At 41.6% G+C, this 20,485-nt stretch overlaps 1 protein-coding gene across 2 annotated transcripts; it reads left to right on the top strand.

Annotated features, from left to right (window-relative positions):
- Positions 1-3,245: 3,245 nt before the first annotated feature.
- On the top strand, positions 3,246-20,060 carry crhr1 (corticotropin releasing hormone receptor 1). Of its 2 annotated transcripts, XM_079366067.1 has the most exons (14): positions 3,246-3,555; positions 9,714-9,804; positions 9,922-9,972; positions 10,154-10,273; positions 12,498-12,580; positions 16,166-16,272; positions 16,466-16,586; positions 16,723-16,876; positions 16,979-17,039; positions 17,215-17,287; positions 17,442-17,527; positions 17,633-17,771; positions 18,074-18,115; positions 18,243-20,060. In XM_079366067.1, exons 1-14 carry the CDS (start codon positions 3,535-3,537, stop codon positions 18,381-18,383), a joined length of 1,290 nt encoding a protein of 429 aa, XP_079222193.1. In that variant the 5' UTR covers positions 3,246-3,534; the 3' UTR covers positions 18,384-20,060. The 2 variants fall into 2 exon arrangements, with proteins under 2 accessions (XP_079222193.1, XP_079222192.1); XM_079366066.1 differs by having other exon boundaries at positions 16,723-17,039.
- Positions 20,061-20,485: the final 425 nt, after the last annotated feature.

The following is a 20,485-nucleotide window of genomic DNA, read 5'->3' as shown; positions in this document are numbered from 1 at the left end:
CACACACTGTCTGCTCATCATTGTCAAACATTCTTGACTCACTGTAAGCTGACTGGAAACTCACGAGAGTCAATGTTAACCCACTGCAGACTCACTGCAAACACAACACACACACACTGGAAAGCATCGCTGCATGGACAAGCATTACAACCTTGTTACATGCTCAGTGCAAACTCACTGAGGACTCTCTGTAAGACGTCTCTCTTGACTCACTGTTAATTCACTACAAACCCATGAAACTCAACGTAAACATGACAGTCACTGTAAACTTCCTTTAAAATCACTGCAGACTCACTTTGATCTTACTCTCTGTAAGCATGCTGCAAATGTAATGCACACTCATTTCTCATATTATCTCATTGCATATGTATTTTAAAGTTTTTGCAATTCACTGAAGACATCACACAGAGTGTAAACTCAGTGCAAACCCACAGGACATACTGAAAAGTTCACTGTAATGTCCCTGTAAATCCATCCAAAAAACTCACCGTAAACTCACTGTAAGATTCACTGACTGCAAATTCACTGCAAATTTAATGCAAAGTCAATTAGTCAATGACACTCACATTAAAACTCACATAGATTCGGCAAACTTATTGTAAACTCACATCGTGTAAGGATAAGGATACATTTTTTAAGGATAAGGATAGACTTTATTGATCCCCCAATGGGGGAAATTTTGGGTGTTACAATAGCTCCAAAAACAGTAAAACAGGGAATATAAAGAGCATCAAATAGCAAAAAGAAAAAAAGAACAGGTGAGTTAAACTTATTGTAAACTCACCTGAAAAAAACTCACAGCAAAATCACTGTTCTTACATACTTTTAAAACTCACACTGGACTCTCAGACTGTAAACTTACTATGAATTAACTCTCAGCGAACCTCCCCTCCACGTCCTAAACTCAGTAAACGTCCTGCAGACTCGCTCAAAAATCAGTAAGACCGTACTGCATGTTTTTGAATGTGTTTAGTAACTTTTCTTGTGATGACGAGAAGCATGTCATCTGTTGCCCTGTCCAATGTCCAGCGCTTGTAGATTTGCTGCTGCCTCTATGTACTGTATATGCATTTAACGGACACACTCTAAGGTTCCAAGTCCAAATGACACAAAGTTGTCTAACCTGACACTTCAGTAACAGATTTTTCTCGGCCGTGTAGTAAAATCACTGTGTGTGTGTGTGTGTGTGTGTGTGTGTGTGTGTGTGTGTGTGTGTGTGTGTGTGTCTGGTCCCAGGTGGGTCTTCCTCTTGGCAGGTAAAACAAGGTGCTGCTGTGTCTCTGGAGAGCAGGATGAAGAAGGAATGGAGGATAAAAATAAAATGTGGACACATTGTCAGAACAAATTCTTCCAGCGGAGATACAAACAGCTCTGGGATGTAAGCGCTGAAACGTCTTCTGACAGCTGTTCGGCTCGTTATAGCTTAAGGCTCAGACTTTAACGCTGGAGTCATGGTATCACCCGAGTTGCTAATGAGACATTTCCTTCTCATTAACTAAACTCAGATTAAAATGTGAGGGGGCAAAAGATGACCTCGATGACAATTACACTTCATGTTTCATCAAGAATATTTCTGATGTTCACTGAAGATCCGTACAGACACTTTGTTATCACAATCCCTCAGCAGGAACTACTGTCAGGCACAAACTGGTCCTATCCCTATCCTTCTGACTATCCTCTCCTTCTAACCTGAACACATCAGAACAAATATCGCACTGACAAATTAGGAAGCATTTATTTATTCAAACATTTAAAGGTAGAGTGTGCAACTTTTTCATCCAGTAGATGTCGCCCTTGAGCACCAGTGTGAAAACCAAAACAAATTTCTGTTTGGGGACCCCTGCGCTATTCTGAAGCTCCTCCAGCGACTTCTCTGCCCTCGTGTTCGCACAAAGGAGATACCAATCAGAACGCAGCATAATGATGCACCATTAAGCATAAGCAGCAGACAGGATTGTCCTTCGCTCGAGCTGTAAGTTACCTGTGTCCTGCGTTGTTGCGTCAGCAGGCAAATGTTAGCACACTTTGATAAACTCGTAGGTTCACATAACATCTAAACCGAGTAGATTTACACAAAATGACCGTGACCTAAACACTCTTATGTGACATCAAAATAAGCAGTAAGTACATTATATTCCTCTGCTTTTCTCTAGACCTTGACTTAAGTGACTCACTTTTGGAGTCTGCCTCCAGTGGACACTTAAGGAATAAATGTTTTTTGCTCCTTCCACTTTGCATTAATTTCACATGACACATATGAGCAGACTTTGTTGACATGGTGACATTCGTGCAATATAGGTAATGTGCAATATATGTGGCTGTGTCTTTTGGTTTGAATTGCTGTGTGGATGTGTTTGCTGCTATTGATTTGATTTATTGATTCCGAAGCAGCTGAACGTTTCACTTGCAGTCCAAGACACGTTTCCCAAAGGGGACAATTAAGTGTATCTAATGTTAGCGTAAATATTGAAGTTACTGCAGATATTAGCTTTCTATCATGCAGTGACATCAGAGCATGCTCCGGTTGTCCTCAAAGAACATCAAAAGAATCCAGACCTTGCGTGCAGCTTGGCGGGGGCTTTAAGGAGGCTTGACCTTGATCTGTGGAGCTCAGCCGGCACAGAGAGGAAGAAAAACAACATTTCAGAAGTAAATACATTTCTTATGAAAAAGAAAAAAGCAAGTGTTGATTAAACAGCTTACAGTTTATTTAATTTGAAATTAATTTTCAACAAATCTGAATCCTTATAATCTGAAAAAACAGTCCTGGCAAGTTTAAAATGCACCCCAGGTGAATATTTATTGATTTTATGAGACCACCTGAACCCAAAGGCACTTTGACCTCCTCATTGCTTTCCAGATTTGCAGTTTTCTATTATGATGTTTTTATTCACAAACAGGTTTCAGCTGCTTTATTTGTCTTCAAAAAATAAAACTGACTTCATTTATAGAGTCCAACTGCTCAAACACCGAGAAAAATCCCAACGCTTAAAATCAATCTAAGACATCATAAAAATCAGATCATAAAATTCAATATCGTAGATGAATGTGAAATGAATATAGGAAATGAAAGTGAAAACAAACAATGAATACGTCGGTGTAGGAGAAAGTCAGTATTTACTGTGAGTTATCACCTCTCCCTCTCGACTTCACTCTCTCTCCTCTCTGATTGGCTCGCACCCTGCAGCAGCCTCCCCTCAGCAGCATGCGCTGCTCCGCTCTATCAGTGTTCTGTTGCAGGACCGGCTCTCTGTACGCAGGACTAATGACAGACCCCGAACAGGACAGACTCGTGCCAAAACGAACCGGCTGAACCGAATCTCTTTATTCTTTCCTCTGTGTAGTGTGAAGGATCTTAACCGACTCTCTTGGGCTCGGTTCTACTCGGTTTTGCGGCTCAGCTTCTCTGTTGTGGATCTGTGTGTGGTCCGTCTGTATTGACTTGGAACGAAATGTCACGGGTGGGAAACCGGACCGGAACGCTGTGAGCACCGCGTGCCAAAGCACACGCGACCGTACGAATGAGAGAGAGAGATGGAGAAACTATTGAAGCAGGTAAGAGCGCGTGCATGTGAGCCACAGCGTGTTTAAGTGTGTGTGTAGGTGTGTGTGTGTGCGTGTGTGTGTCTGTATAGTATATATTTGTAAAATAAACATTAATTGATCAAACATTTCTATTTAAACTAAATATTAATAATTAAAAATCTGCTTGCCATTTGGTGTACCTCATCTGTATGCTGCTGAAGACCCATAACGAAGACATCTGGGCTCTGTGGCTCAGCGGTAGAGTGGATGTCCAATTATATATAGGCAATCAGTTTGATCCTGAACTGTTGAAGTGTCCCTGTGAAAGATGAACTATAGTGCCCAGCTCTTATGTACAGCAGGAGTTTGAAGTGCAGTGGTTTAGATGTTTCTGAGCATATTTTATAAATAAAGAAAAAACATAAACGTCTCTGATGAAGACAGTGTGATAGGCCTGCATCAAAGGACCAGATCAGTTCTGCAATGTAGTCTTATCTGTTTGACAGACAGATGAATCAAAAATGTTTTGATAAAAAAAAAAGGGAAAAATGTCAAACGGTTGGAGGAGGAGTCGCTGATGCTTTAACAGCCAATTACACCCCGAAGCTCGTCTTTAACCTTTAAAACACAGCAAGAGGACAATTTAGCCTTCTGGGACTTGGAACAGCTGGAATCTGAGACCAATCAGCTCAATCATACAGAATCCTGCAGATAAACCATCATTTACTTCCTAAAACCCAAAGGAGCCCAAATCAATCCACAATTATCAACAGGAACAAGGACCCAGAGTAGCCCAACGTAAAGCCAAAAAAAAAAAAGCCCTGAGAAACCAATAGAAAGAACCAACAACAAAGAGACCCCAAAGGAACGTAGACCAGAAAGAAGCTACGAGAATCCTCAAAAAACTCACGTTTCTTTGAAAAATCCAGAGGACCAAAAGAAACCCACAGAAACAGGATCCAAGAGAACCAAGCAGAAACACAGAAGAACCCATGGAGTAAGCTAAAGGTGCCCCCACATGAACCGGAACAGAGTAAGCAGGAGGACACCAAAGGAGCATAACGTAGGTCAAGGGAACCAAACAGAACCCACTGGATCTATAAGCACAGGGAAACCAAGAGGAACCAAGAATAACGATGAGAAACTCATGGAAAGACTTATAAACAGAGAAGAACCCACACAAACAAACAAGGACACTGAAGATCCAACAAGAAGGAACACAGAGGAACCAAGAACAGATATGTTGTCAGAACTTCACTTCTAACCCTAAAACACCTAAAACCTAAAACTCAGATAAACGCAGGTTAAGTCATTTTATCTTAGGTTAGCTCAGATCGTATAGCACCCATTGGCACGATGGACAGTTTTCCATAATGTCCCATGTTTCATGATTCTGTGGACAGTGGTCAAATTTATTTTGACGGAGTTAAAAAAAAATTCTAGAGACAACTTTACATTTTTGGAAAGTCTTGAAGTTTCCTCGTTTTTGTCTGATTGTCACGTAGAGAGAGAGGAGAAAGACGCATAGAGAGAGAGAGAGGGGTGTATTAATGCTGGAGGGTGCTGGCGTTTTACCAACATACATCATTCTATATATAGAACTCACACACACACTGGATCACACACACACACACAGAGACACACACACACACACTCACACACACACACAGCTGAGGTCTGTTTCATTCAGTTTTAAAGGACGGACAATGAAATGGGAAGAAGAAGAGAGAGACAGAGAGAGAGAGCGAGAGGGGCATAAAATGACTGTCAGCACCTGAGGGGGCGATCGACACACTCATCCATCACTTCCTGTTTCTATCTTCTCTATTCATTCCTTCGGCCTCTTCCTCCTCTGCCTCTCATCTCATCACAATTTATTTAGACAGAGAAAGAGATACATGGAGAGATTTGGTGTCTGGGTAATGAAGTCCTCCTGCAGAGGGCTGCTCGTATCACGGCTCAAATATTTTCAACGCCATGACAAGTTTCCTGTTTTCATCCTGCTATCACTTGGTAACCACCTAGCAACCACTAAGCCATCCCCTACCATTTGGCAACCACTGAGAAACAACTTATTAACCACTTCACAATGAAAAAAAAAGCTGAAACTTATCCATCTGGCAACCACTAAAACACCCTTAGACAACCAATAAGGAACCACTTTGGATAATCAACCACTTACTTCCCACTAAGCCCTTACTAAGAACACAGTAAAAGAAAAATCAATCTAAAGAATCGCTTGGCAACCAATTGGCAACTAATGATAAACAGCTAAGCAACCCATTAACAAACCCTTGGAAATCTCCAAGCAGCGTTTTAGTAACCACAAAGCAGCAACATAGCAAACACAAAGCAAGAACCTGTAAATCTTAGCCGTCAATATTCAACCACTTAAAAAACACTTAGCAACATATTGGCTATCACTTTGAATAACCTAACAGTGTATAGAAGAACATTCATGAAATCAGAAAGTCAAGACTTGTAATCCACTTGAATGTTTTTCAACCTATAACCTTTACTCTGAGCAATCACTATATAGCTCTGTAGCATCTTAGCAATGATAACGCCATGTACCTAGCAAGTGGACTAACAAAGTGGTTGGTGGTTTGAGGGTCTGAATTAGCTTCTCCGTAGATGTTTTTAGCTGCTGGTGCTGACTGGTCGCTTCACAAATCAAGCCTCCTGCTGTTTGTCCACTTAAGATTTTTTTTGAGGAGGAGGTGGGCTGATGTTCTTATTCATCACACCTCCTCACTGACAAGAAACATCTCACATTTCACGTTTTATAAGATTTGAAAACTGCAGGGAATGTGTTGTTTCTGTCTGAAACGCCGGTGATTCAGCTAAACACCACCTGCTGCTGCCACACGGATACACACAGAGTCCAGCGAGTACACACACATGCAGGAATTTAATGGTCCGATTGATGCTTGAGGTAGCGTGAAAACAAAAACAAACTGGGAAAAAGATTCAACTCTACGGCCTGGTGGGAAAACAGAAACTAAAGGTGTACATGTTAAATAACAAAGCATGGTGGAGAGAGACTCGAGTCGGATGGGTTGCAGTCAGAGAGACGAAGAAAAGAAACGAAATGAAATGATCTTTTCATCTTCTGTCACAAACTGATTCGGGTCAGTGTGGAGTTGTCCTTGATTTCTTTCTTTGCTTTTGTTCGGGTCAAATTAAGCCTTCACTTTCACTGTTTTTCATCTCTTATTGCTGATTCTTTTATTTGCTTTTTTTTAACTTCGGCGAAATAATTAGTGCTGTTGTCTCACAGCAAGTAGCTGGCGGGTCATTAGATCAATTTATGGACTAATTATAAAAATGGTTATGGTTACAATATTGACTCAAATATATGTGATTACAAAAATTACCCTTCATTTTCTTACTTTAATTGTGACGTATAAACTCCCTTGCTAATTTAATTCAAAGATTATACAACAACCATTTTTTATGAGAATTTAATAAAAACGAAAAGTGTTCGATTATTTTAAACATGCCATGTCGGAGAAAGCGTCACAATATGAATCTATTAAAAGATAAAAACATTCAAAGAGCAGATGTGAGCTTGTAAAAATGTGTCTCTTCTTGTCAAACATATGTGACCCCCCCAACACACAAACACGCTTGTGCACAAGCACACACACACGCACATGCACACACCACATCAGTAACAGCTGATTGCCACATGAGCTCCAGATTATGATTTAAGGTGGACTGACTCTCCGTTTTGTCGTTCTGTGGTAATTATTGGTCATGACCTTTGCTCTGTGGCGACCTGCTGTGCTGCCTTCACTGACCTCTGCTCCTCTGAGCGTAGTGTTAGACGTCTCTTTTGGACTCGGGGGGGGGGGGGGGGGGGGGGGGGGCTTCGATGAACGTGACCCCATTTTCAATGTTCGACTCTTGCAGCTGTTAGATCTCATGGGGGTGCATCCCATTAAGCTCAGGTTAATGAACAGGCTGTGGATGGAAAAGTTTTTTTATTGAGTAGTGATCAAAATAAAACAGACAAAGAAAACATGAAAAACTCGATTAAAAACATTTATAAAAATCACCACATTAGATATGTAGATTTTCATTTCTAGGACTTGCACAATGCATCCTCTTCATCGTGATTCATCGTTACATTTGTATTTATGTATTCTGTCGATAAATACTGATAATTTATCCACATGCTAACGACATGCATACTGTGCAACAGACACTACACGTCTACGTGGTGATACAGTGTTTTAATGCAGGGGTTTCATAATTACACTGTACATGTGGTAATTTACAGTAATTATAGGGGAGGCATCAGTGAAGAGCCAACCATATGGACAACACCACCTGGGACCTCTCTGCCGATTTGAACGCTTCGCCTGCAAAATGCTCGCTCTCACGCACGCACACGCACACACTCACACACACACACACACACACACACGCACACACACGCACACGCACACAAAGTTCCTGCTGTGTTTAGCCTGTTTATGTTTCTTTGAACATGTGAGTCAGTTGTGTCTCTTTACTTAATGTTATAAGACATGCCACAAAACAAGGAAGATCGTCTGATAAACATCAAGCAGACTTAAATTTAAATTCACCCAGTTTAAAGATGGATCAATAGAACAGCGTTTTCAAATCAGTGCTGCAGTGGAAGAACTAAATACAAGCAACACATCGGTCCTCGTCAGATTTCCTGATTCCTCACATCATATGTGTATTGATTGTTAATCGTAACGTAATCTCGTTTGAAAACGTGTTGATGTGCATCACATCGTATTGTATTTATTTGATCATATCATATAATATCAAAGAGTATTTCGGCGTATGTTATCATATCCGATTCATGGTATCAAATTGTAATCATTCGTGACGCATCATATTGCATCCAGTGGCATTTTACTACATTTTAAATCAGAGTATCATAGAATTGTATAACATGGTATCTTACCCAAACTTATTATAACTTCATTCATATAGCACCTTTAAAAGCAAGTTTTACTCTAGGCCAGGGGTGGAGTCCATTGATGGAGATACAAGGGGAGAATGAATATATCTATTTATCTTTTTTTTAACAGGATCCCACTGTGACATCACAAGGAGAGCAATTTTAAAATGGAGTGTTTTTCTCTGTGTTGTAAGACTTAGGCAGGCAACAAACAAAGGACTGGATGAGTCTATTTCACATTGTGTGGGTCGGTACATACACCAAAATACAGTATATGCTGTAGAAACAATGTAGAAGTTGATTTTCCATAATGCGTCTCCCTTTAAAAATAAATGTTGGCACAAAAAATGATTTCATTGATGACTTGCCCTTCAGAGAAATGCGCTGGTTTGCTTTAAGCTGACATGCTAACATAAGAATGCAACTAAGAATAATAGTAATGACTTTAAGTGTTTGCTCAGAGATACCGAGGTGTTGGTTTACACTTGACTCCTCCCACTGACCTGCTGCGTTTGCCATCCCCGAGAAACACGAGACTACTGCTCACAGCCTGCTGTATTATTATGTTCATAAATCTGTTTGTGTGTGTGTGTGTGTGTGTGTGTGTGTATGTCACGCCCAATGAATCCTAATCAGCGAATAATGAACACACAGATATTATTTAATAACTTTAATTGCTGAATTATTTAATCACGGTCGAGTGAATCTTTCCTCCTGGCATCAGATGAGAGCGTCTGGTGGAGGATCTGCTCGCACAAAAACCCCCTCAGTCATGTGAACATTTTAAACAGCACTTGAGTGACGGGCGGTGCGTCTGCCATGTTGGATGAACACGACAGAGCCCAGAGAGAAAACAAAAGAAAGGAATAAAGTTATGAAATCATTCAAACTAAGATGTGTTTTTATTAGCTGATTTATTTTCAGCTATTTCGGTCCTGGTTCCTGTGAGGCGGTCTGTCTGCGAGATGTTTAATGTGCTTATTAAAGTTTGGACAAACCAGCGCCTGTCTGTCTCCCTCTGTGTGTCTACCTGTCTGACTGCGTGCCTACATATCTACCTGCCTGTCTACCTTTCAGTCAATGTAAGGTGTGTTTATAAAAGGCTTGACAAACACACTCGTTTCTGTCTACCTGTCTACGTGTGTGCGTCTGTTTACTTCTTTATCTACTCAGTGAACAGAGATCTCAGAGTTGATACGGTTTCTCCGACCACATGGTTGTAACGTTGTGACTCGGTGTTTTCCAGGTGGTGTGTGTCTGTTTGTTATTCTGTGGGCGAGTTTCTCCCGCAGAGTTAACCTGTGAGACTCTCGTCCTGCTGTCGACCAACCTCACAGGTAGCTCTCCTGTCTCTCTTACATTTTATTAACCCCTCCCCATCTCCCAACATAAAAAAAATAAAAGCTTACATTTTCTGCCTTTCCTTTTTTTCCCCCTGCTCGTTTCTGTGTTAGCGAGGACGTTGGCGTTTTTTAACCAGACGTTCACCGTGAGCAACACTTCAGGTTTGTACGGCTAGCTGTGGATCTGTTTTATGTTTAAATGTATGTGAGGTAAGATTAGGTCAGTCAATTTGTCATAAAATAACATCTAAAGCTGCAACAATCGATCCTTTTTTTTTTTTTCTTCGGTCAAAAGACATATTTCTCTTCTGAGATAACTCTAAGGCAGTGTGTCTGGTTGCAGGTCTGTACTGTGACCTGTCCGTGGATGGCATAGGAACGTGTTGGCCTCGCAGTGCAGCGGGAGAGCTGATCTCCAGACCCTGTCCTGAACAGTTCAACGGCATCCACTACAACACCACCAGTAAGTCCCCGTCGGTCTCATGGACTCCAAAGAAAGAGAGCATGTATTCAATGCTTCAAAGGTGAAGCCAGTGTCTTACATATGCATTCTTTCTGATGGTCTGCGGGGGGCGACTTCACTCATTTCTCACTGTGCTGAAGAAGAAATTGAGCCAACTTCTCATTTAATTTATTCAATATCAAATTAAGAATTAGTTTCTGGTTTCAAGCTCTAGTTTCATTTAGTTCATTTAGTTAATGATGTTCACATAACACTCACGCAGCCCACAAAGTAGGGTGGGTCTACCTGTGAACTAGGACAGAGACTTAACAGTGGCCCTATTCAGTCTGTTTCAAGGTACGATTTTTACAACCCTGGAAGGTTCACTTTTAATCTGATTGTGGGAAGGCAATGGGTGGGGGAGGGGGGGGGGGGGTAGTAACAGAGGCAAGACTGGATCAGCTGGGCCAGAAAGGGAGCGCAGCGCTGTGTATGTGTGTGTACAGGTCTGACTCTGTGTGTATGTTGAGCTCCAGCTGACCTTTGCGTTTGCAACACCGAAATGTAATGTGAAGTCACAGACTGAAAAACCAATCTTACACTATCCTGGAACCAATATGAGTGTACAAAGATGTAATAACAGCTGACTGGGCTAAAGTGTTTCCACAGACACACATTCCTTACTGAAGCAGTTTTTTTTAAGGTTCAAACAATGGCGGTCGCCATGACCAACATAGAGACCAAAATGTAAACATGAGGCTGGCTGAAAAACCTGACAGTAACACCCATTTTAAAATGCCCATTTTCATCAAATAAACAAGTAGACACCCAAGGAACAGCAGCGTCCCAATACGGCATCCTGTTATGATGTACACAGAACTGGGACTCTGCTCATTGTCAATATAATACTGTCTTAACTGCTCTCAACCGTCAGCCAATCAGGGGGGAGCTAATAAATGTGAGCCAATCCCAGCTCTGCACTCTGAGCTTTTACAAACAGTGAGGAGACACAGCAGAAGATCTGTGACTTCTCTTCGGCTGCCAGCTGGCTCAATTACATCCATCTGTGTGTGTGTGTGTGTGTGTGTGTGTGTGTGTGTGTGTGTGTGTGTGTTAAGATGTGTGTTTGCATTCAAATGTTTGTGTGAGTGTATTACTGAGTGTATGTGGGTGGCATTCAATTTGGTGTTTAATTAGAGGTTTAGTTGTTGATCTGACTTAATAGCATGAGTCATCAGTGTGTGTGTGTGTGTCTGTGTGTGTGTGTGTGTTTGCATGTGGGACCAGCTGGAGCTTAAGTCTCACTCCATCATCTTCAACATCATCACCTTCACATTCGGTGAAAAACCATCTCTGCCTCCCTTCCCTTTTCATTAAATCTGTCGCCTCGGATTGGCTCAGCTACGCTACATGCTAATGAGCTAACTGTCACCAGCAGTGACTGGCTGTATTGATTCATTCAGCTTATCAGTTACCGGAGCAGCTAAGCCTGGACTTATTGATCGAACCGGCTGCTTGAGCCCGCCCTCCTCCTCCTCGGGGGACTCGGGGCGATGTCACATCAGTTAGGACCAAATGAAATCTTTGGTGTTGCCGTGTTGCGCCGAACACCGTTTAAAGCACACAGGCATCCATTCGAAAGATTCATTGTAATAAAACAGTTCAGTGAATGAGTTTTTTTTAATTTTTAGCAAATTTAATTAATCCCTTATTTAGGCAGGATGATCCCGCTGAGACGCAAGATGCCTTCTACACAGGAGTCCTGCTCACGTTGGCAGCACATGTTAAAAATACACAAATTATACACGGAACTACACACACAGGAAGTAGAAGAAGAAGAAAGGCACACAGGACGAAACAGCGATATTAATAAGTAAAGAAGGAGGAACATGTTTGTGAAATAGCTGAACAGAAATGAAAGGTTGTTCTTTTTCTCCTTCTTGTCCCTTTTCTTCTTCTCCTGATGAGCCTATTCTAATTCTTCTTCTTCTCTTGCTCCTTCTTCTTCCTTTTTTTTAAATTCTTCTTCATGCTTTTATACTTCTTCATCTTGCTCTTCTTTTTTCTTCCTTCACTTCCACTTCTTCTTCTTCCTCATCTGAAGATTTCTCTGATTTGCTCACCCATCGACACGTTTCAATTAGCTGCCTTCAATTACATGCCATGATCTTTGTCTTTTTAACTTTGTGTGTGTGTGTGTGTGTGTGTGTGTGTGTGTGTGTGTGTGTGTGTGTGTCGCGCACAGACAAGGTGTACAGAGAGTGTCAGTCCAACGGCAGCTGGGCTCCTCGAGGAAACTACAGTCAGTGCACCGAGATCATCGTCCTGGTGAGTGCGATCAATACATCCGTCAATATCAGGTAATTGGAAAAGAGAACAGGTGGAGACCGTGGAGTGTAAATAATAGTGGATAAAGCCTGAGTGGCGTCTGCCATTGGTCAATAAAGGGGGCTTCCGTGCTTCCGTCAATGCTGTCTTAACCTAACTTTCAGTCTACATAAAGACAGTCAGAGACGAGTCCTCTTCACCGTGACCTCCTGTCAGTCAGGTCAGCGACGCGCTTAATTATGAATTCAGCTAATCCTTCATAAATTCCCCCTGCTGTGACTCCACAATCTTTTTTCTGCTGTCAAATCAGATATTATAATAAGGGGTATGTGTGTGTGATCTTTGGAAACCGGCCTCTAGTGGACACTCGAGAAACTGCAGGGTTTTTTTTGCACTTACCACATGAGTTTATTTTTAAAGAAATAGAAAGAGAGTTTTTAGGGTCTCTGGTGGGGAGGTGGAGAACTTAGGGGAAATAAGAGATGAAAACAGGGCCAGTTTGTCTGATCAATAACATTTAGCTCATTTACTTAAAGTTTAATCCAACTGACTCAAATCAAATGTACAGCATCCCTAACCTTGTGTTTCTAAACATACTGTAGACTAAAGCTAATGTGAGTGTGTGTGTGTTTTTAGAACGAGTTAAAAAAACATTTAACAAATAAGGACTAAAAGACAACGAGAGGCAGAGTGGCGAGCTGAAAACAAACGACGCTGCGCCCAGACTGTCAATAAGCCAGCCAATCTTCTTTAGGGTTGAGTGGACAGGAGCTCCCATCTGATTGGTTGATTGTTTAGCTGCAGCTGCATACCAATCAGGGTTCAACAGAAGCAGCAGCAGCACAGGTAAATGAAATGTGGCACACACACACACACACACACACACACACACACACACACACACACATACTGAGGTGTGACTGACTGACAGGAGAGGTCTGTCTCAAACAGGTGAGAGGATGCAGCTGGAGACCTTACAGTTCTTCGCAGCTTTTGCGGCTGATTTTTGATGTCACAGGTATGTTCGTTAAGTACGAACAGCTGCAGCAGAAACCGTTCTGACGTACGAGGATTTTTATCCTCGACTGAAGAGCAAAGTCTTTTTTAAAGAGGAAAAACCGTGTCCTTCCTAAACACACACATAGAACACTTCTGTCCTCCGAGACACCCGACAAGAAAACACTTTTAGGACCTGTGTGTGTGTGTGTGTGTGTGTGTGTGTGTGTTTGTGTGTGTGAGAGACAAAGTGTGTGTTCGTTTGGATGACCGAACACATCTATTGGGTGATAATGTGTTTTTCTGATCCTGTCATTTATAATGAATCACTCAGAGGGCAGAGATTTTTATATTTTTTTTTAAAACAGTTTGTCAACCTTGCATCATTTTGTAGAAACTGTCTGAAATCTGGAGACTAAATGTCGAAGCAACAAGAAAAAAATTCTGAGGGAGGAGCAAAAAAACGGAATTTAATCTTGTTATATAAAGTTCAGTTTAAAAATACATTTTAATTTATAGCAACATTAATAATCCTAGTTTCTATGTTAGGCACATTGAAATGTTCACAGTCATAATTCAGATCACACACATCTTCTGTTCTGGTGACACAAGCTGGACACTTGTTTTAATAAGACTGGCAGGTTTTCTTTGTCCAGGCTGACACACACACACACACACACACACACACACACACACACACACACACACACACACACACACACACACACACACACACACACACACACACACACACACACACAAACACACACACACACACACACACACACACCCGATTAAAAGAGAAAAAAAAAAATTTGAAAACGAAAGAAACCTTAATGAAAAGAGTGAGAAGACAAGTGAAAGAGTGAGAGATCAAAACGTCAGCGAGAACCATCTGGACTCAGTGTGTGTGCGTGTGTGTGCGTGTGTGTGCGTGTGTGTGCGTGTGTGTGCATACACTCTAACATGTAACACTGTAAATGTCTCCCTCTCTCTCTTTCCAACTGGGAGAATATGTCGCTTATTTCCTTCTCCTCCCTACTTTGACAGCAGCAAATGGCTACCAGCCAGTCACAGAGGCGTAATTATTATGAGAGAAATGTGTGTGTGTGTGTGTGTGTGTGTGTGTTTGTGTTTGTGTTGTTGAAGGAAACCGACGATGAAATACAAGTTGCATAAATATTCATCATGACAGGACACACTCTGCGAGCATTTCTTCACTTTTGTTTGTGTTTGTATACTTGGCATCATTTTCTCTCCTATAAACAAAACTAAGGCCGACAGTTATGTTGCTGTCACCATGGCAACAGACCCACTCATCATGACACTTGATATATATCTTGTCCTTGTGGAGTCTGAAACATTTTAAACTTTAAAAGTTGTATATAAAATAAATGTGTGGACATGTTTCGCGGTCTGCGGTCTGTAGGTACAGTTTGGTTCAGGGGCAGCGGACTCGTCTTCAGACTTCTGTAACTAGTCCGAGTAACTAGAGGGATCGATGACAAGTTTCTGATCTAGCGGTCTGTGGACTGGTTATCTCAGGACACAAACATCCAAAGACTAATAACAGAGGTCATGGGATACTTACAGATATCTCTGTAACACTGGGAACTACTGTGAAATATTTCTGACACAGGACTGGGACTAGTTGCAGATCTCTCAGGACTAGGTACGGACGAGTTAGAAGCTTCTCAGGTCGAACTAGTTAAGGTTGCTTAATGACATGTTAGAGCAGCGCGGTAACTTATCCACAGAGTAGTTACAGCAGCTGAGGGATCTTTTAGGGCTTGTTGGATGTCCAGTTACATAAATATATAGATTAGATAAAGAGATCTTGGGATTGGTTCCAGAAACGTAGGTCTAGTGACAGAGGTCTGGAGGAGAGGTGGAGATATCTGGTGACTTAGAGTTAAAAATGTAACTACGTTAATCAGTAGTCTGTTAACGTCTGTACTTATTTAGTTAATTCTGTTAATAAAAAGACATCAGCTCTTTGCATTGCTGAAAGGTTGGACTTCTTAAGAAGCCATGATGACTAAAACTCCAATTACACACAGATCTGTATTGGAAATCTTTAATTATTATTATTTTTTTGATACATATGATATATCACCAACTGTTTTCACTTCAGTGGTGCTCCAGATGTTCATGTAGGTCAAGCAGCTTGTCTTAATAAAAGCACCAGGGGCAGAGGCGGGCTTTTTGGCTCATAATTCAATTGTTGCCCCACTTCCTGCAGAGCAAGTTAGCGCTGCACTGCTGCAAGATAAGGGCTAGAAATAATGGAATCTAACTAAGTAAAAAGTTTGGATCATTTTCTTTTTTAAATGAATGGATTAACAGATGTTTGCTCAGCTCTGCTAGTTACTTAAGTTGTCATACGTACATTATCCACCACAAGCGAGAAGAAAGAAAGAAAGAAAGAAAGAAAGAAAGGATGAGCAGATCCAGTTAATGATGAACAACCATGTGCTGTGACTGGAGGGGTCAGAAAAACAGGGTCACGAACAGACAGCAACAACAACAACCGCTGTCTGTTTATTTTAACTTCTAACATTTGTTTGTGTGTTTGTGTTGTCTCTGCAGAGGAAGAGTAAAGTTCACTATCAAGTTGCAGTGATCATCAACTACCTGGGTCACTGCATCTCTCTGGGAGCTCTGCTGCTCGCCTTTACAGTCTTCATGAGACTCAGGTAACCCACCTGACCGTCTCTCATTCTGTCTGCCTGTGTTGTCTGTGTCGCTCTCCGGCCAATGGGAAAGGGACACAAACATTTCTAAGGCTGCAGTGCCCTCCTGAGGCTTAAAATAAAACTACAGTTAAATCTCAGCATACTCACATTGACGTCCTCTCCTGCAGAGTGTGACTGCGTGTTTGTGTTACAGGAGCATTCGTTGTCTGAGGAACATCATCCACTGGAATCTGATCTCCGCGTTCATCCTGAGGAACGCCACCTGGTTCATCGTCCAGCTCACCATGAACCCTGCTGTGACCGAGAGCAACCAGGTGACCACACACACACACACACGCACACACACACACACAAAGTCTAAAGTGATAAATTGACCCGTCAGACTGAACTTGACAGTTTACACACCTTTTACCGCTCCTTCCCTTTCTGCTCCTCCTCTTCCTCCTTCAGGTGTGGTGCAGGTTGGTGACAGCAGGTTATAATTATTTCCATGTGACAAACTTCTTCTGGATGTTTGGTGAAGGTTGTTATCTTCACACGGCAGTCGTCCTCACATACTCCACTGACAAACTCAGGAAGTGGATGTTCATCTGCATCGGCTGGGGTACCCGTCTTCATCGCCGTCTTCCTGCCTTTCTGTCTGGCTACTTGTCAGTTTTCCTCCCTGTCTGTCTGACCGACTGTCTACCTGTCTCTTTGTCTGCAGGTATTCCTTTCCCCATCATAGTGTTCTGGGCCTTTGGCAAGCTTTACTACGACAATGAAAAGTGAGTCACACTACCACAGTAATGAACTGTCTCCCTTCACCCCTTGTCTCTCTCTGAATCCGCCTCTCTCTTTAACTCTTCCTCTCCCAACCTGTCTCCTGATTCACCTGTCGGTTTAACGTCTTCTAGTTAACCTCCTTAGGAGGAGATAATGGCTGTATCTTTTGACTGACAGGTGCTGGTTTGGAAAGAAGGCGGGGGTTTATACAGACTACATCTACCAAGGTCCCATGATCCTGGTCCTGCTGGTAAAAACACATTCAGTCCACAATTACACATACAGCTTTATTACAAATAGATTTAGAGCTGTGGAGATGAATAAGTTAGACAGACAGACACAGAGTACAACAGGTAGATCAGCATTGTGTCCTATTCCATTTTTTTTTTTATTTTTTTTTTCAGATTAACTTTGTCTTCCTGTTCAATATCGTTCGGATTCTGATGACCAAACTGAGGGCGTCGACCACCTCAGAGACCATGCAGTACAGGTACGAGACTCAAAACAGGAAGTAGAGATCTGTCTAACGTGTAAGAAAGCTGTTTTCGATGAACGGTCACTTCTGTTGAATCCTGCCGTCGTTTACTTCCTGCAGGAAGGCAGTGAAGGCGACTCTGGTGCTGCTGCCTCTGTTGGGAATCACCTACATGTTGTTCTTTGTGAATCCTGGAGGAGAAGACGAAGTCGCTCAGATTGTCTTCATCTACTTTAACTCCATCTTGGAGTCCTTCCAGGTGCACGTCATCCATGTACACCATGACCATCTGACTGACCTTCGACTCTAAACTATGGCACAGCTAAGCTAAACTAAGCTAAGCTAAGCAAGCGACCCTACGTCTGTAGCATTGGTAACAGCCTAGCTCCATTAGCAGCTTAATACCTTATAGTCTTAAAGCCCTATTAGAATCCTGTTAGCAATGTTAGCTGCATATTAGTAATGTAGGCAGCCTGTTACTGTTCGCGGTATATGTTCACTGTTAGCAACCTATCAGCAGCGTTAGCAGCTAACTCTCTCTCCCTCTGTCTATCACTACAGGGTTTCTTTGTTTCTGTTTTCTACTGTTTTCTCAACAGTGAGGTAATTTCTATTCTATTCTATTCCTGTGTTTCTGGTGTGCCACACGGTTCTTTCCTTAAAACCCCTTTGCGTTGTTATTATAACTTTGATGAAACCTTGACAACTTTGTTTGTCTGTCCGTGTGCAGGTGCGCTCTGCGGTCAGGAAGCGTTGGACTCGTTGGCAGGATCGTCACTCCTTCCGGAGCCGGGTGGTACGTGCCACATCAATACCCACCTCCCCAAGCAGAGTCTCCTTCCACAGCATCAAACAGTCCTCCAACCTCTGACCTCTAATTCGTCTAAACTCGTCCAACTACAACATTTGATGTCACTCCAGTCAGCCAATCAGATGCTCACCTAACCAACCTTTGGATCAGGTTAAAGCAGGGATTTACAGAGCAGGACACAGACTTTTGGAGCCAACTACCAATTAAGTCAGGACTCTGTATGGCTCCGCCCCCTCTTGATGTACTGACCAATCACTGGACTCCACCAATCAGCAGCCTCTACAGCGTTACAGGTGTGGCATCAAGCAGCAGGACTGTGTTGATATAATTAATTTATTGACTTACCAGTGTTACTAACTGTTCATGAGCTGATATTATATTGATCACCAGCTTTCTCCGGTTTAACAGTCACAACAAAACACACATAAATTGGTTGATATGTCAAACAGTCTTCAGGTGGATCACTTCGGACCCTCATAGGGATTCTGGTTTCAGGTTCTATATCAGTTTTGTTCTCGGTATCAAGTCAGTGAGACAAACACGACTAAGATGTTTCTCTGCAGGCACGAGTCGACCAATCATCGACTTAAACGGAGACATAGACTGTGTCAGAAACCACATACTAACGTTCTGCCTACTACATACTCAAACAATGTATACTACCTGCTTATTAACCCAAACAACAGTGTATATGCTGCTACTCACTATATAGTGCACTAAATACGCCATTTAGAAGTGAATCTAAGTGCGCATTGTCCTACACTAGTGCACTCGATGTATCCCACGATGCGTTGTAAAAAGTAGTGTTCAATTGATGGTCACTATCCAAGCAATATATACCATCATGCATTGCAGTTCAAGACCTTTCTGTGAGCAGAAATTGGCATTTGACTGATCTCAGACGGGTGACCAGAGCGTGCAGCGTGAACACAGAAAACATGAATCTGAAAACGTGACTATTATGGGGCACTTTCACTCAAATCAACAAGCTGCTTTAATAAAGAATAACCAATTTAGTAACGTAAGTTTTTCCCATCAATGATGACATGATGAAACCAGAGTCTACAAGCACAATGTACCGATTTTAGAGTGAACAAATGTTTTATTATTTATTACAAATTCTGCATTTTGTATTTATTTATTATTTTTAACTGTTTTTGTTCAAACACACAGTGTGAACTTTGTTGCTTGTGAAGTATTTCAACATAGACTCCTCCGCAGTGTTTCGGTGCACAACAGCATGAACATTATGGGACATCAGATGATTACTGCAGCACTTTAAAAACACACAGGTGATTGTTAAAATATATATTTTTTATAAACTGCTACGGATAAACAAACACATACTATACGTATTCTTAATTTAAAAAAACAGTCTGAGAACAAATATTCACTGAAATTATATTTTGATAATTTGTGAGCATCAGGACTGGCTGCAGGAGTTTCTCTTCAATTTGTTGCAGACTTGCTTTTGTACTTTGAATATTTGCACTTTCCATGCGATGAGCGCTGTACACAAAAGTTATATATATGATATTTAATATATATTCATCTTTAATTGTAAAGTTGTGCACATTTGCACTGTGCTGCGTTAACTGTGTCTTGAAGTGAAGAAAACTTGCCCTCATAGAGAATAGTATAGTACTAACAGTAACAGCAGTAACCATAGTAACCGTAGCATAGCAGGTAGCAGTGTGAGTAGAGGGAAACACTCAGGATAAAACATAAACTGCTACTCTTCCTTCTGGACCTGAAGTCGTCCTTAACGTGTGTGTGTGTGTGCGTGTGCGTGCGTGCGCGTGTGTGTGTGTGCATGCATGGTTGTTCTAATGAATGAATTCATATTGGTATAACTATGACATCACTGACATTGTTTGCTTGAAATTGCTGGAACAATACCTGATATCAAAACATTTTGTAAATACTTGTTTATAATGTTTGCAGATTAAATTGACGTTCTGATATCAGGGGGCACTTGTTCTATTCACCAGATACTGAAGTAAAATAATGTTTCATGATCACCTGAGTGGATTTTTAACTGGCATCAGCCTGATACTGTGTATGTGAGACTCCTCTGTGTCTTTTGATGTCTTATATTTAATCAATAAATTGATCCAAATGATACGAGTCACGTTTTTTTGTGTGTGTGATGAAACTCTGAT

Source organism: Symphodus melops (assembly GCF_947650265.1).
Source record: "Symphodus melops genome assembly, chromosome: 17".
NCBI classification, from domain to species: Eukaryota; Metazoa; Chordata; class Actinopteri; order Labriformes; family Labridae; genus Symphodus; species Symphodus melops.
The sequence above is the reverse complement of the archived record's forward strand: the minus strand, read 5'-3'. Positions and strand labels throughout refer to the sequence as shown.